The following is a 12,509-nucleotide window of genomic DNA, read 5'->3' as shown; positions in this document are numbered from 1 at the left end:
ATCTCCTTCATCCTACCACTTTATAATCACACCAATTCCTCTCTTCTCTACTCTCCCTACCCACTGGTTACCACTAATCTGTTATCACTATAATTTCTCATTTTGAGAACATTATAAACCAACAATTCATGATAAAATGATTCATTTCTATGGACTATGTAGCCATTAACTTCATAATCCTACTTATTGCTTGACTTTGAAGATCAATGGTCAAGACCCTTTAAAATTTGGTGATCTGAACACCACTCACCATTTTCAGATCAGGGCCACAAAATAAAACAATTTATCAAATGGATACTTTGAAGGTATGGCTATTACATAAATGGCAAATTCTAAGTTGAAAACATGCAATTTTTTAAAAAAATGATTTAACACACTTACAGATACATATTCAGGAATAGAAAGCTGATCTTCAGGAAAACCTTTTAGTTTCATATATTGCTCTTCTGTCAGCTCAAAGTCACGGAGGTTTCGACGAATATCTCCCGCCTTCTCTCTTAGCTGAGTATTTGTCTCTTCTAGTTGTTTCTGTCTCAATAAAATCGTTTCCATTTCTTGTTTCATTAGTTCTTGATATTTTCTACATTAGGAAAGAATTTATGGCAAGCTTAAAAAAATCTTTGAGATTTAATTTTCTCAAAGTTACCTTTTTATAGTAACACAAAAATAGGAAGTGAGAAGCTCTCTAGCTTTCCCCTTCCTACTGTATCACAACCATCAACATACAAATATGCTGTTATATCTCCTATCTTTAAAAAAAATGGACAGTGGCCCCATTTCACTGCCCTATTTGCCTTTCCATAAAACAAAACTTCTAGAAAGTTGTCTATATTCACTCTCTCTGATGCCCTTCCTCTTAAACTCATGCCAATTAGGTTTTCATCTTTCCTACTCAAATCTCAAGGTTGCCAATGATATCCAGATTGCTAATGATCAATTCTCGTTCTTTTCAGCCATAATTAAAGGATTACTGGACACAATTGATCTCTTCTTCTTTATACACTTTCTTCACCTGGCTTCCAAGTCCCTATACTCTTGTCATTTGTTTCCCATTTTACCGGTGGTATTATCTCAATTTCCTTTTTGTGGTTTACCTTAATATTAGGAGTATTTGGCCCTCTTCTCTCTATATATTTATTACCTTTGGGAATTCATCCAGTCTTATGACCTAAATATGTTCTATCTATATCTTAATGACTTCCAGATTTATAACTCTTGACCAAACTCTTCAAATACCTACATATGGGTTTCTAAGAAGACAACTCTAACTGAACATGTCCCAAAGTGAACTCCTACTCTTCACTCACAAACCTATTCCACTGTGGTTTCCCTATCCCTTAGTTGACAGCAATTCCACCCTTTCATTTATTCAAACCAAAAATGTTGCCGTAATCCTTGACTCTTTATCTCTTGAACCTCACATGTAATTCATTAGGATATCAGCTCAACCTTCAAAATATATTCAAAATCCAACTACCTTTTACCAGCATCAGCTAACAAGATTATTGCAATAGCCTCTTCTTAACTGCACTTTCAACATCACTTACTCTGAAAATGCCTCAAGAATTAGAGTAGAAGCCCTACCACTGAATGCAGTGGTTTCCAAAGCACTGTCTCCAGACTAGTGGCATCAGAATCACCTGAGAACTTGATGGAAATACAGATTCTCACAGCTCTCACCCCAAATCAGAGTATCACAGGTTGGGACCCAACAATCCTTTTTTAACAAGACCTCCAGATGGTTCTGATGCATACTGAAGTTTCAGAACTACTGATCCAATGTTATAGTGCCTAGTAACTGATCAGATTATCTTTTAAAATATCAGTTAAATAGTGAAATCTTATACAGAGAAAAGATAAGCACTTTACAACATATTTACATTTACTTCTAATTAACATACATAATTAACACTTGTCAAATTTTCTATGTAGATTTTTTTAAATACAAAGGTATGCTTTGCTTTTGTGTAAGTCATTGTTGGGAAGAAACCTGAGAGGATGCTTTCTATGGATTTGTTTGGTTTTTGCTCCCAACTTTTAAATCTGTCTTGCTTTCACTTAATTTGATGATTTTTTTTTTAGTCACTCACTTTTATTAAGTCATTCCAAAGAATTCATTATAGTTTTCATAGAAATAGCAGTATCTTTTTTTCCACTCCTATTTTATTGTTCACGTAACTTTTAATAAATTATGTAAGTATAGCAAGTGCAACTGTCACAGGCATATTTGAGAGTAAATACAATGGACCCTTAGTAGACAACTGAGCTGGAAGAAAGAATGTAGGTAAAATAGAAGATAATTCATACCTGCAGATTGAAATGGGCCATGAGAATTAGTGTGCTTGACAGAGCTAATGAAGAAAGGTTACTTCAGATAACAGGTTCAGTAATGGTGAGCTTAGGGAACGTCCATTGTCATTTATAGACTGCCTACCTCAGCGATGTCTGTTGAATGAATTCTGATTTTTTTGTATCTTATGTACTGTATCAAGTAACCAACTTTTTTTGTTGGCCTAGATGTAAAAATGATTACCATCACGGACTTAAAATTTATCTTTTAGTTTATGATAGTATGCATGAACAAGCAATGAAATTACTTTTAATGGCTCAATAGGTATTATTGTTTTTTAAAAACTTTCTTACTTGGCATCCTTTTGTTGAAAAGTCAATTGATTGTCCAATCTCAATGTCAGTAGCTGCTTCTGGTGAAGTGCATCATTTAGTTTCTCCTCCAATTCTTCAATCTTAGTAAAGAGAAAGAGGTAAATTATGTGGTCAACTTCCAAATTTATCACTAAAAATGTCTGAAAAATACTAAATATAAAAAAAAGAAAGAAAGTGCTTAAAAGAAACAGGCTAGGGCAGCCCGGGTAGCTCAGCAGTTTAGCACCACCTTCAGCCCAGGGCGGGATCCTGGAGACATGGGATCCTGGAGACCCCGGATCAAGTCCCAAGTCAGGCTCCCTGCAAGGAGCCTGCTTCTCCCTCTGCCTGTGTCTCTGCCCCTCTCTCTCTTTCTCTCTGTGTCTCTAATGAAAAAATAAATAAAATCTTAAAAAAAAAAAAAAAAAAAAAAGAAACAGGCTAAAGATAGGTAGAGGTTCCTCTGCAATGGTTATATTAACAAATTACAAAGTCTGCATACAAATGGTTTTCAAACTGTGGTTTAGACTGCTGCTACATATACGGTTTTTCGCCAGGCTGTCATCAGACTTTTTCCTCTTAACCCACTCTCATTGAGAAGCCCACTAACAACTGGGATTTTATTTTGGTGCCTCACCCAGGTAATTATTTCTCACTAGACCTGCATTTGTCCCTTTTATCCATATATCTCCAAATGAATACTCCATGGATGACGTCACAAATGTCCAAAAGAAAACTAGCCCTCAGCCTCACCTAATCGTACATTTCTTGCATCTCCTCAGTCTCCAATGCAAAAACACCCAAGTCACATTTGATGTCTACTTCTCCCTCACCACTTTTTCTAATCAGACACCATTTTGTTGTTGTTGTTGTTGACTTCATAAATAGCTGTCAAAACTGCTCAGTCCTCTTTGATATCTGCTGACAAGTCTTCAGTTAGATCTCTATCAGTCACCTCTCACCAGGAGTGTTTCCTTTTTTTTTTTTTTTTTTAAAGATTTTATTTATTTATTCATAGAGACACAGCTAGAGAGAGAGACAGAGACACAGGCAGAGGGAGAAGCAGGCTCCATGCAGGGAGCCCGATGTGGGACTCGATCCCGGGGTCTCCAGGATCACACCCTGGGCTGCAGGCGGCGCTAAACCGCTGCGCCACTGGGGCTGCCCAGGAGTGTTTCCTTATACCCAGTTTTGTCAATCTCCAAATTTATCTTTCTTTTCAAAAATGTTATTAAAAATTTATTTCCCCAATTTTAGATGCTTCAGAGGATCGTCACTATTTTCTTTTTTCTTTCTTTTTTTTAAAAGAAAGTTTTTTTAAAAGATTTTATTTATTTATTCATGAGAGACACAGAGAGAGAGAAAGACAGACAGACAGACAGAGACACAGGCAGAGGGAGAAGCAGGCTCCATGCAAGGAGCCTGATGTGGGACTCAATCCTGGATCTCCAGGATCACACCCCAGGCTGCAGGCGGCGCTAAATCGCTGCGCCACTGGGGCTGCCCACTATTTTCGAAATAAATTCAGACTCATGGCATAATGTACTAATACTTCTTGATCCTGCCCCTGGCAGCTCCTTCCTTCTCTTGTCACTAGCTTAAAAGGATACTCTCTCTTCCAGGCAAAGTAAGTGCTTGCCATTCTTCAAATATGCTGTAGTCCCTCTTAAGCTTCTATGCACTTCGGTTTTGCTCTTAGTCTAATTAAAAAATTCTTTTCTCTTTCCCTCTTAACCCAGGCAATTCTTGTTCATCTTTTAAAATAGATTAACAGTCAATCTTTAATATAGTCAAGTAGATTCCTCTTGCATCAACAAATTCCCCATCTCTACTTGAGATCATTCCTGTCATTAAGCAAACTACTTCTATCTTCCACTAAAAAGAACAAACAGTATACTCCCTTGATCACACCACTCCCTATACTAATGTACCATTTTTCTGCTCACCATCAGAGCGAAACCTCAATATTTTATCCCATAATATTCCAATAAAAGTATTCTGAATCACCTCTTTAATACTCAGTCTGATGGTAATTTCAGTATATTTATCTTAATTGACAAACATGATTTGACAGAGCAGACAATTCTATCTTATCTTGGATTCTATCCTCCAAACTCACTAACCACTCGTAGGCTTCTCAGGCTCCTTTGCTAGATTCTCTTCCTCTAGCCTATTTCTAAATGTTGGGACTCCCCTTCATATGGTTTGGGGCCCTCTGCTCTCACCAGATAATGTCATCTAATCCCATAGCTTTAAGTGCCATCTATACACTGACGCATATTATAAATACACAGCACACACACACACACACACACACACACAGTCATGGACTTGCCCCTCAACTTCAAATCGACAATTCTGTTTTGGAGTATAACAGGAACCTAAAGTTTAACATGTTCAAATGGAACTTAAATTTTACTTTCCAGATAAGTCTTCTGCCAGTCTTCCATTTCTCAATAAATGGTTCCAGTAGATGAAGCCAAAAACTGAGTCTTACCTAAGGCAATAACCCAATTAACTGTCTTCTGCCTCTACCTTATCTGCCCTTGGTCTATTACTTCAGTGATATTTTGAACACAATAATAAGGGTCTCTAATTCTAATTGCCTAAAACCTGCTAGTGGCTTCTATGATTACACAGTCTAAAGCAAGGGTAAATAAGCATTGGCAATGGGCCAAATCAAGCTCATGTCCTCTGTATAGCCCATGAGCTAATAGGTTTTGCATCTGTAGAGGGTTAAAAAAACAAAGAATATGTGGTAGACCACATATGGCCTGCAAAACATAAAATATTTGTTGTCTGGGCCTTTACAGAAAAAGTTTGCTGACTTCTTATCTACAGTAGAAAACTCCCATTGCTAAGTGATGCTGTGTCACAGGACCTTGAAAATCTTCCATTTGTTTTTTGATCATGTCAAAATGCGATCTACATAAAAAAGGGACTGCCATATTCAGTTATATTCCCAGCAATATGCCTTAATGAATATCTCAAATCAACAAGACAACCACATTCCTCATAATTATTATTTTGCAAATCAAGAATACTGTTACTACAAGGACAGAAACTTCTTCTCTTTCCAGGGTTATAATTTTCACAATTTTAATTGACTTCTAAATTAGGTTCCTTAACTCAGAGATAATCAAACTGGGAAGATGCACCCCTTCATTTATTTCCCAAGTAATGAGGTACCCATATATCTCAAGTGAAAGACTTTCTAGCATTTAGAAATTGACAGGCATGAAGAATGAAGAGGAAAGGAACAAAGAAATAAAGGAAGGAAGGAGATTTAGGCATCAATGGGCAGGGGTAAAATGGAAAGCTGGCAATTCTCTAGAATCAGGACATTAGACCTAAGCTGTTACCCTTTTAAGTTCTCTCAGGGAGCAAGAGGGAAGTGGGAATCAACACTTTTAAGTTCCCTTGGAGAAATCTGTTCTTGTTTTTAGAAATGGAGAAATCAAATCAACATGGATCAAGACATTCCTAGTAAAAAACTATATTAGTAACGAACTGTTACAAACGTAAAAATGGTGAAAAGACTTTAGAACACATAGATTCACAGACTTCCTAACTTAAAAAGACTGTGACGAGTAGAAAAAATTTTGCTGCTTGTCTCCCAACACAAAGTCTTCTTTCTAATGTAACTCTGACTTTTATTTGTGACAATACTGTATCCAGTTAAATACTTAACATTTCCCAGCTTCCCACTCTCCTTGCTGAAAGGGGTGGTCCTGCTATATACTTCTAGTTTACTGCAGTCACTGGCTTGAGCTTCTGGGAAAGCTCTTTAAAAGGAATGAGTCCTTCCTAGGGCTTTTGGGTGTCTCAGTTGGTTACGTATCTGACTCTTGGTTTCAGTTTAGGTCCTGATCTCAAGGTAGTGAGATCGAGCCCTGAGTGATGCTCCATGCTCAGCCAGGAGTCTGCTTCAGATTCTCTTTCCATTTCCCTCTCCTTCCTCCTCTGGCCCTCCCCCTGGTTGCGCTTGTGTGAGCATGCTCTCATCTCTCTCTCTTAAATAAATAATAAAAATCTTAAAAAGAAATAAAAATAAAAGGGATTGACTCCTTTGGCATGTGCTTCATTTCCCCATTACCCTTCACCTTATTTCTTCTGCGTGTAACATGGATATAATACTAGAGATAGAGCAGCCATTTGTGACTTTGAGGTGAAAAGCACATGCTTAAAACAGCTGTGCATAAGGATAAAAGGAGCCTGGGTTCCTAACAATATCAAGGAGTAGCCACCCCAAATCTAAATTAGCTACTTTCAGATCCACCCCAAATCTAAATTAGCTACTTTCAGATTCCTGTTAAACCAGAGAAACAAAATCCTCCTGTTTTACAATCAGCCACTATTTTCTAAGCCTCGGTATTAGCAGCTGAACTTCATCCCCAGAACACTGCACAGCTGGTTCAACCTCTTTCCACATCAAAAATACCTATATCGTGATACTTGGCCATTCAAGACCACTTGAATGCTTCCAATGACAGGAAGCTCAGTAACTTAAATCAGGCCATTTAAATGTTAATAGCAAGTATAGATTTACAGTCAGCAGAGATCTACTTTTTCTGTGACTTCTATTATCTATAGTCTGGTGAGGGAAATTTATTTTTAATAATGCTAGATGTGGTATATATGTACAATGGAATATTACTTAGCCATCAAAAATGAACTCTTGCCATTTGCAAGGACATGCATGGAACTAAAAGATTATGCTAGGTGAAACCAATCAGAGAAAGACAATTATATGATTTCACTCATGTGGAATTTAAGAGACAAAACAGAGGATCATAGGAGAAGGGAGAGAAAAATAAGAAAAAACAGAGAGAGGAGCAAATCATTAGAAACTCTTAACTACAGGAAACAAACAGGGTTGCTGGAGGGGAGGTTAGTGAGGGGGGGATGGGGTAACTGGGTCACGAGCATTAAGGAAGGAATGTAATGTAATGAGCACTAGATGTTATGTGCAACTGATGAATCAATAAACTCTACCTCTGAAACTAATAAAAAATAATGCTAAAAAATGAGATTTTCATCTTTGTATCCCCAGTGCTCAATGCACTGGTAAGCTCTGGAGAATAAATGGCCAAAAATTATGTTCCTTCATTGATCCCAGGCTGGCTCTTACTTTTTCACATTTTATGTCTCTGAAACTGGAATGCATCTTACAATCTACAGTACATAACAGTTTAACTTGGCAGTTTTTAATCTCACTGCTACAAGTAATTGTTCACTTTACAATCAAGCTGTCTTGGATTTGATGAATTATGGAAGACTAATTCTTCTACTGTATAATATTTCTCCATGTATTTGACAGCAGACAACCTACTCCCAAGGAGTCTCTAAGCAAAACAACCCTAGTGCTCATGGACCAAAAAACACGGGAATGTAGAGTAGGCAGCTATTCTGGAGAGTATTTTGACAGCACACTCAGTTTAATTAAGTATGCATATACCCTGTGAGCCAGAAATTCCATTTTTGAGTATACATGTCAAAGATGTTCACATAGGTTCAGAAGAGAAATGTTTATAGAAGGCCCATATTGCACATGGTAGCAAAAAGTTGGGAGGCAATCCAGGTGCCTATTTCTGTGGTAGTGGATGGATAGACAGGTAGACACACACACACACAGAATTGCACAGAAATTAGAAGCAGAAAACTAGATATACACATAGTAACATCAATGATTTTTAAAATAGCACTGAGTTGGGAAAAAACTATAAAAGAGATAAACCCTAAAACAAAGCATGCAATTTACATTTATGTAAAGGAAGAAAATAAGAAAAATACCCATTATCAAGAACAAATGTAAAAAAAACCCCATTAAAATAGATAATAGAGAGAGAAAGGGAAATGAACTATGAGAATACAAAGAATATACAACAGAAAAAGTGGCTGTGGCATGGATCAATAAAGATTAGGTGGCATAAACTCAGGACTATGACTAATTCAGTCTTCTACATTTGCGGTTTAACTAGAAAACTACAATAAAAAAGTGTACTAAGCACCATGTGGTACAAAAATAATAATATAGTTCTGAGTAAGTATATCTATCAGCTTGTGTGCATTGATTAATCTTTCCAAGAAACGCATGAAGTATATAAAAGTTGAGGGATTTGCCCAAAGTAACTAACTATTGGGGCTGGAGTTCAAATCCAAACTGTGTGTATCTAGAACTGTAGCTCTGATCTGTTACACTATAGAGTCCCTCATGGATAAGCCACCATTTCTAAAATATAAATCTCACACTTCAAAAAGGAGAGAAGCCATTTACAACCAAGCACAAGCAAGTTGAAAAAAATAAAAGTAGCCTAAAAAAATGTAAGTTTGGATGTGATATGTAGTTGGCACTCAATAAAATGTCTGTTGATTGAGTAGGTTGATTAATGAATGGGATATTACCTCTGCTTTCTACAGTGAGTTGGATCTATAGAGATTTTGAGGGGCAGAGATATGTGAGCCAGTAGCACCGTGAGAGTCCACCTGAGGAGTAACAGCACTATGAGTAAACCACTAGATACAATGACAAAATACCATGTGGCCTAATCTAGACCAAGTCAGCTAGGTAGGTAACTATACAGGCAACCTAAGAAAATGTTAGGAGCTTTCATTTGCGTAGAATACGGGCTTTAGATTTCTTGGTTTGAATCCTACCTGGCTCCATAACTTCCATCTAAATGGCCTTGGTATGCTATTAACCACTTGTGATTCTGTTTTATCAAGAGCAAAATTGGGTTCAGTCCCTCATTTAGGGTAGTTGAGCACTTAAGACATGACAGCAATTGTTCTAAGCACTGGAGATATGTGAGTACAAAGAAATCCCTGTCCTCATGAACTTTAAGTCTATTAAGAGAGACAAATACCAAAACAAAGCCAGGTTGTCCTATGAACACATATATAAGGCACAGGGAATAAAGGAGGTGAAACATGAGGATATTATTTTAATAGACAATAGCAACAATAACTAATAGTTTGTGCTCAGGAACTAGTCTTATTTTATTGATTCATTTAATATTAAAGGCAGGGGAGATCCCCCCTAAAAACACTTATACCTCACAGAGTTGTGAGGTTTAAATGAGGTAACACATGAAAAGCTCATAAAACGGTGTCTGGCAAAGAACAAACCCTCAATAAATGTTAGCCATTAATATTTCTAATAACTGTATCTAAATGATTTCTTTACTCATTAAGATCCTGGACACCTAGGCCATTGGACACTTCATTTTTCTAGAGAGGCCCAGTCAACAATTTTTCTAGCAGCAAGATACTACAATGTATTAGCATGATTGACAAGAACTAAAATAGAAAGCTGACTTAACAAAAACAGCAAAATGGGGGGGGGGTAGTGTTTAGGAAGAGGTGGGATCAAGAGCAAAAGAAAACATTTATTGTTGGAAAGAAAAATAATTTTCTTTTTTTTTAGAAAAAAATTTTCTCAGAGACAGAACTAATAAGAGCTAAAAAGTGTCTCCTCTCTTTTTGAAATCACTGTAAATTTCTTAGAACTAATGACAACTTTACCAAGTCTTACATAAAATACTCCATAACTATAGAAACCACACAAGCCATAAAATAAAACAAAACAAAACAAAACAAAAAAACCCCAAGCTCTAGGACATCCCTTCCTCTTTGGCAAACACCACTCGTTAAACACCGTGATAACTGAATGTATGCTTGGTACTACGACACAGTAACAAAACTAAATACCAAAGAAACTAAATCTCCAGGGCAGAGGACTATACAAACTCAATAACCTAATTATGATCTTGATTCTCACAATCAAAGTAGTCACATCAGGGTTAATTCTCAATGAAGCTGAAAACAACTTACAAAAAAACACCTAAAAAGGTATATCTCACACATGCTAGATTTAAAAAATTGAGCCTATAGGGCAGCCCGGGTGGCTCAGCGGTTTAGTGCTGCCTTCAGCCCAGGGCCTGATCCTGGAGACCCAGGATCGAGTCTGGCGTCGGGCTCCCTGCATGGAGCCTGCTTCTCCCTCTGCCTCTGTCTCTGCCCTGCCCCTCCCATGAATGGATAAAATCTTTGAAAAAAAAATTGAGCCTATATAAGCAATTCATCCGCACCCAACTTCAAAATCATCCCCTCTTTCAGGACTTTTTAATTTAGTGTACAGAAATAAAATTCATTACCTTTCTCCTTCCAAAAAGCTTTTTTAAACTGTGCAAGAAAATATGATTTTCTTCTTGAAATGATAAACCTATCATTTCAAGTTCAGATTACATAAATGTTTAATTCTTATTCTTTTGCAGTTTGAAGACAATAAAGCATAAAGATAACAAAAATCACGCCAGTCTTACCTTTGTAAGATAATCCACTTTCAAGTTGTCTATCATCATATTTTTCTGAGACAGCTCTATTTTCAGTAACTGAATATTATGAAGTAGTTCTTTACGTTCAATGAGTTGCTGGGTAATTTTGATTTTACCATCTCGCTCTTCTGATGACGAAATATCATCCGTAGGAACTGTTGTTTCTAAACTAATATCTTCAGATTCCAGAGAACTGGAGATGTTCACTTTTTTTGATGCCCTGGCAACTTTTCGAGACATTTTTTTTCAAAAACTATGAATTCGTTTTCTTCTCCAATTCTATTTCAGCTTTCTGTAGGTTAAAAAAATATATATATATTTTAATTGAAGTGTACTCAAACATTCTCTACGGAAAGCATAAGCATATTAAAAAGATACCAAGGACTGCCTAAGTAGGTATTAGGCAAACCGGAGGACCAGATTAGTAAACCGCTGCTCAAGTCAAACATATTAAATCAAGCTCATTAAATCCTACTAAGCCTTTGTCCTTAATGAATCCAAAAACCCAATCTCTGGGGGGACAGGGATCTCACTCAGAGGAAACAAAGAAATGTTGGAAGTAAAGGATGAAAGCCCTAAGTCAGGGGTCACCCAGGGACGCTACTAATAAAAGCAGCACAGATTCAAGATGAGAGGGGTCACTTCTGAGTTGATCAAGGGAAGGTTATGTTCTCCTTAGAATCCTGAAGGATCTGTTCAAGGCAGCACCAACAGAAAAGCATGCAAGAGCGAAGGCTGGCTGGCACGGGGCTGGCGAAAACGCACAGCAGCAGAAGGCCGTGGTGGCCTGGCCGGGGCCAAGCCTCGGGGGAGTTTGAGGAGGCCTCGCCCCCCTACCCCACCCCCCTTACACAGACGCACGTGACAACCTTCACCATCCAGGCTGCGGAGAGCCCTGAAAGGTCAGAATGTGTTCGAAATTTACTCTGCAGGCCACGAGGAGGCATCGCTCAAGGGTCTTCTAAAACGGGAAACCGTGAAATAAGCACATTTTAATAGACTTCCAGAGAGAATGACAACAAGAAAAGAGAAGACCGAGCCCTCTAAGTGGCCCTTGGTCACCCTTTCACAACAATGCTTAGCAGTTCTCTTGTTTTAATACGACAGGTGTGCGGAGGGGAAATCCCTCCTTTCAGAGGGAAAAGGGTAGAGAAAGGTGAAATCAGAGAGAGGCAACATCTGGATGCCAAAGGATCAGCGGCTGGGACAAGCCCACACACACACAGGCGGAGAGAAGAAGAAAAGCCCAACTCGGCGGCGCAGGAGGAGGAGTCCCTTGGTCCGCGCGGCAAAGGGATAGCCGCGAGCTACCTCGAAAGCTTCAACGACACCACGTGTGCGGCTGGGCCAGCCACCACCACCATCGCCTCTTCAAGGAGCTGAAAAGCGTCTCCAAACAGAAGCCCAGGATGCAGCTCCTCTAGAAGGAATCTCATATCGGGGACCGTTATTACGACCCGTAACCAAGACAACCACTTCCGCGCCCGTAAAGGACGGAGGAAGCGGCTGCGCGCTTGCGCCCAAGCCGCC

General features: G+C 38.3%; 1 protein-coding gene across 10 annotated transcripts in view; it reads right to left on the bottom strand.

Moving 5' to 3' along the window:
* Positions 1–12,506, bottom strand: part of PIBF1 (progesterone immunomodulatory binding factor 1) — a 190,376-nt gene extending 177,870 nt beyond the window's left edge. For 8 of the 10 annotated variants that reach the window (XR_007404878.1, XR_003133931.3, XR_004808297.2 and 5 more), the window contains exons 1-4: positions 12,291–12,430; positions 10,968–11,271; positions 2,644–2,744; positions 382–580 (exon numbers count right to left, since the gene is read on the bottom strand). Coding sequence is in view for 7 of the 10 variants with exons in the window: in XM_025441072.3 (XP_025296857.1) it covers positions 382–580; positions 2,644–2,744; positions 10,968–11,219 (552 nt within the window). In the remaining 3 variants the exon portion in view is untranslated. Of the gene's footprint in view, positions 1–381; positions 581–2,643; positions 2,745–10,967; positions 11,272–11,840 lie in introns of all 10 variants that reach the window. The other 2 variants (XM_025441073.3, XM_049099272.1) reach the window with 2 other exon arrangements.
* Positions 12,507–12,509: the final 3 nt, after the last annotated feature.

Source organism: Canis lupus, chromosome 22, assembly GCF_003254725.2.
Source record: "Canis lupus dingo isolate Sandy chromosome 22, ASM325472v2, whole genome shotgun sequence".
NCBI lineage: Eukaryota > Metazoa > Chordata > Mammalia > Carnivora > Canidae > Canis > Canis lupus.
Note: the sequence above shows the minus strand (reverse complement) of the source record. Positions and strands in the feature narration are given on the sequence as shown.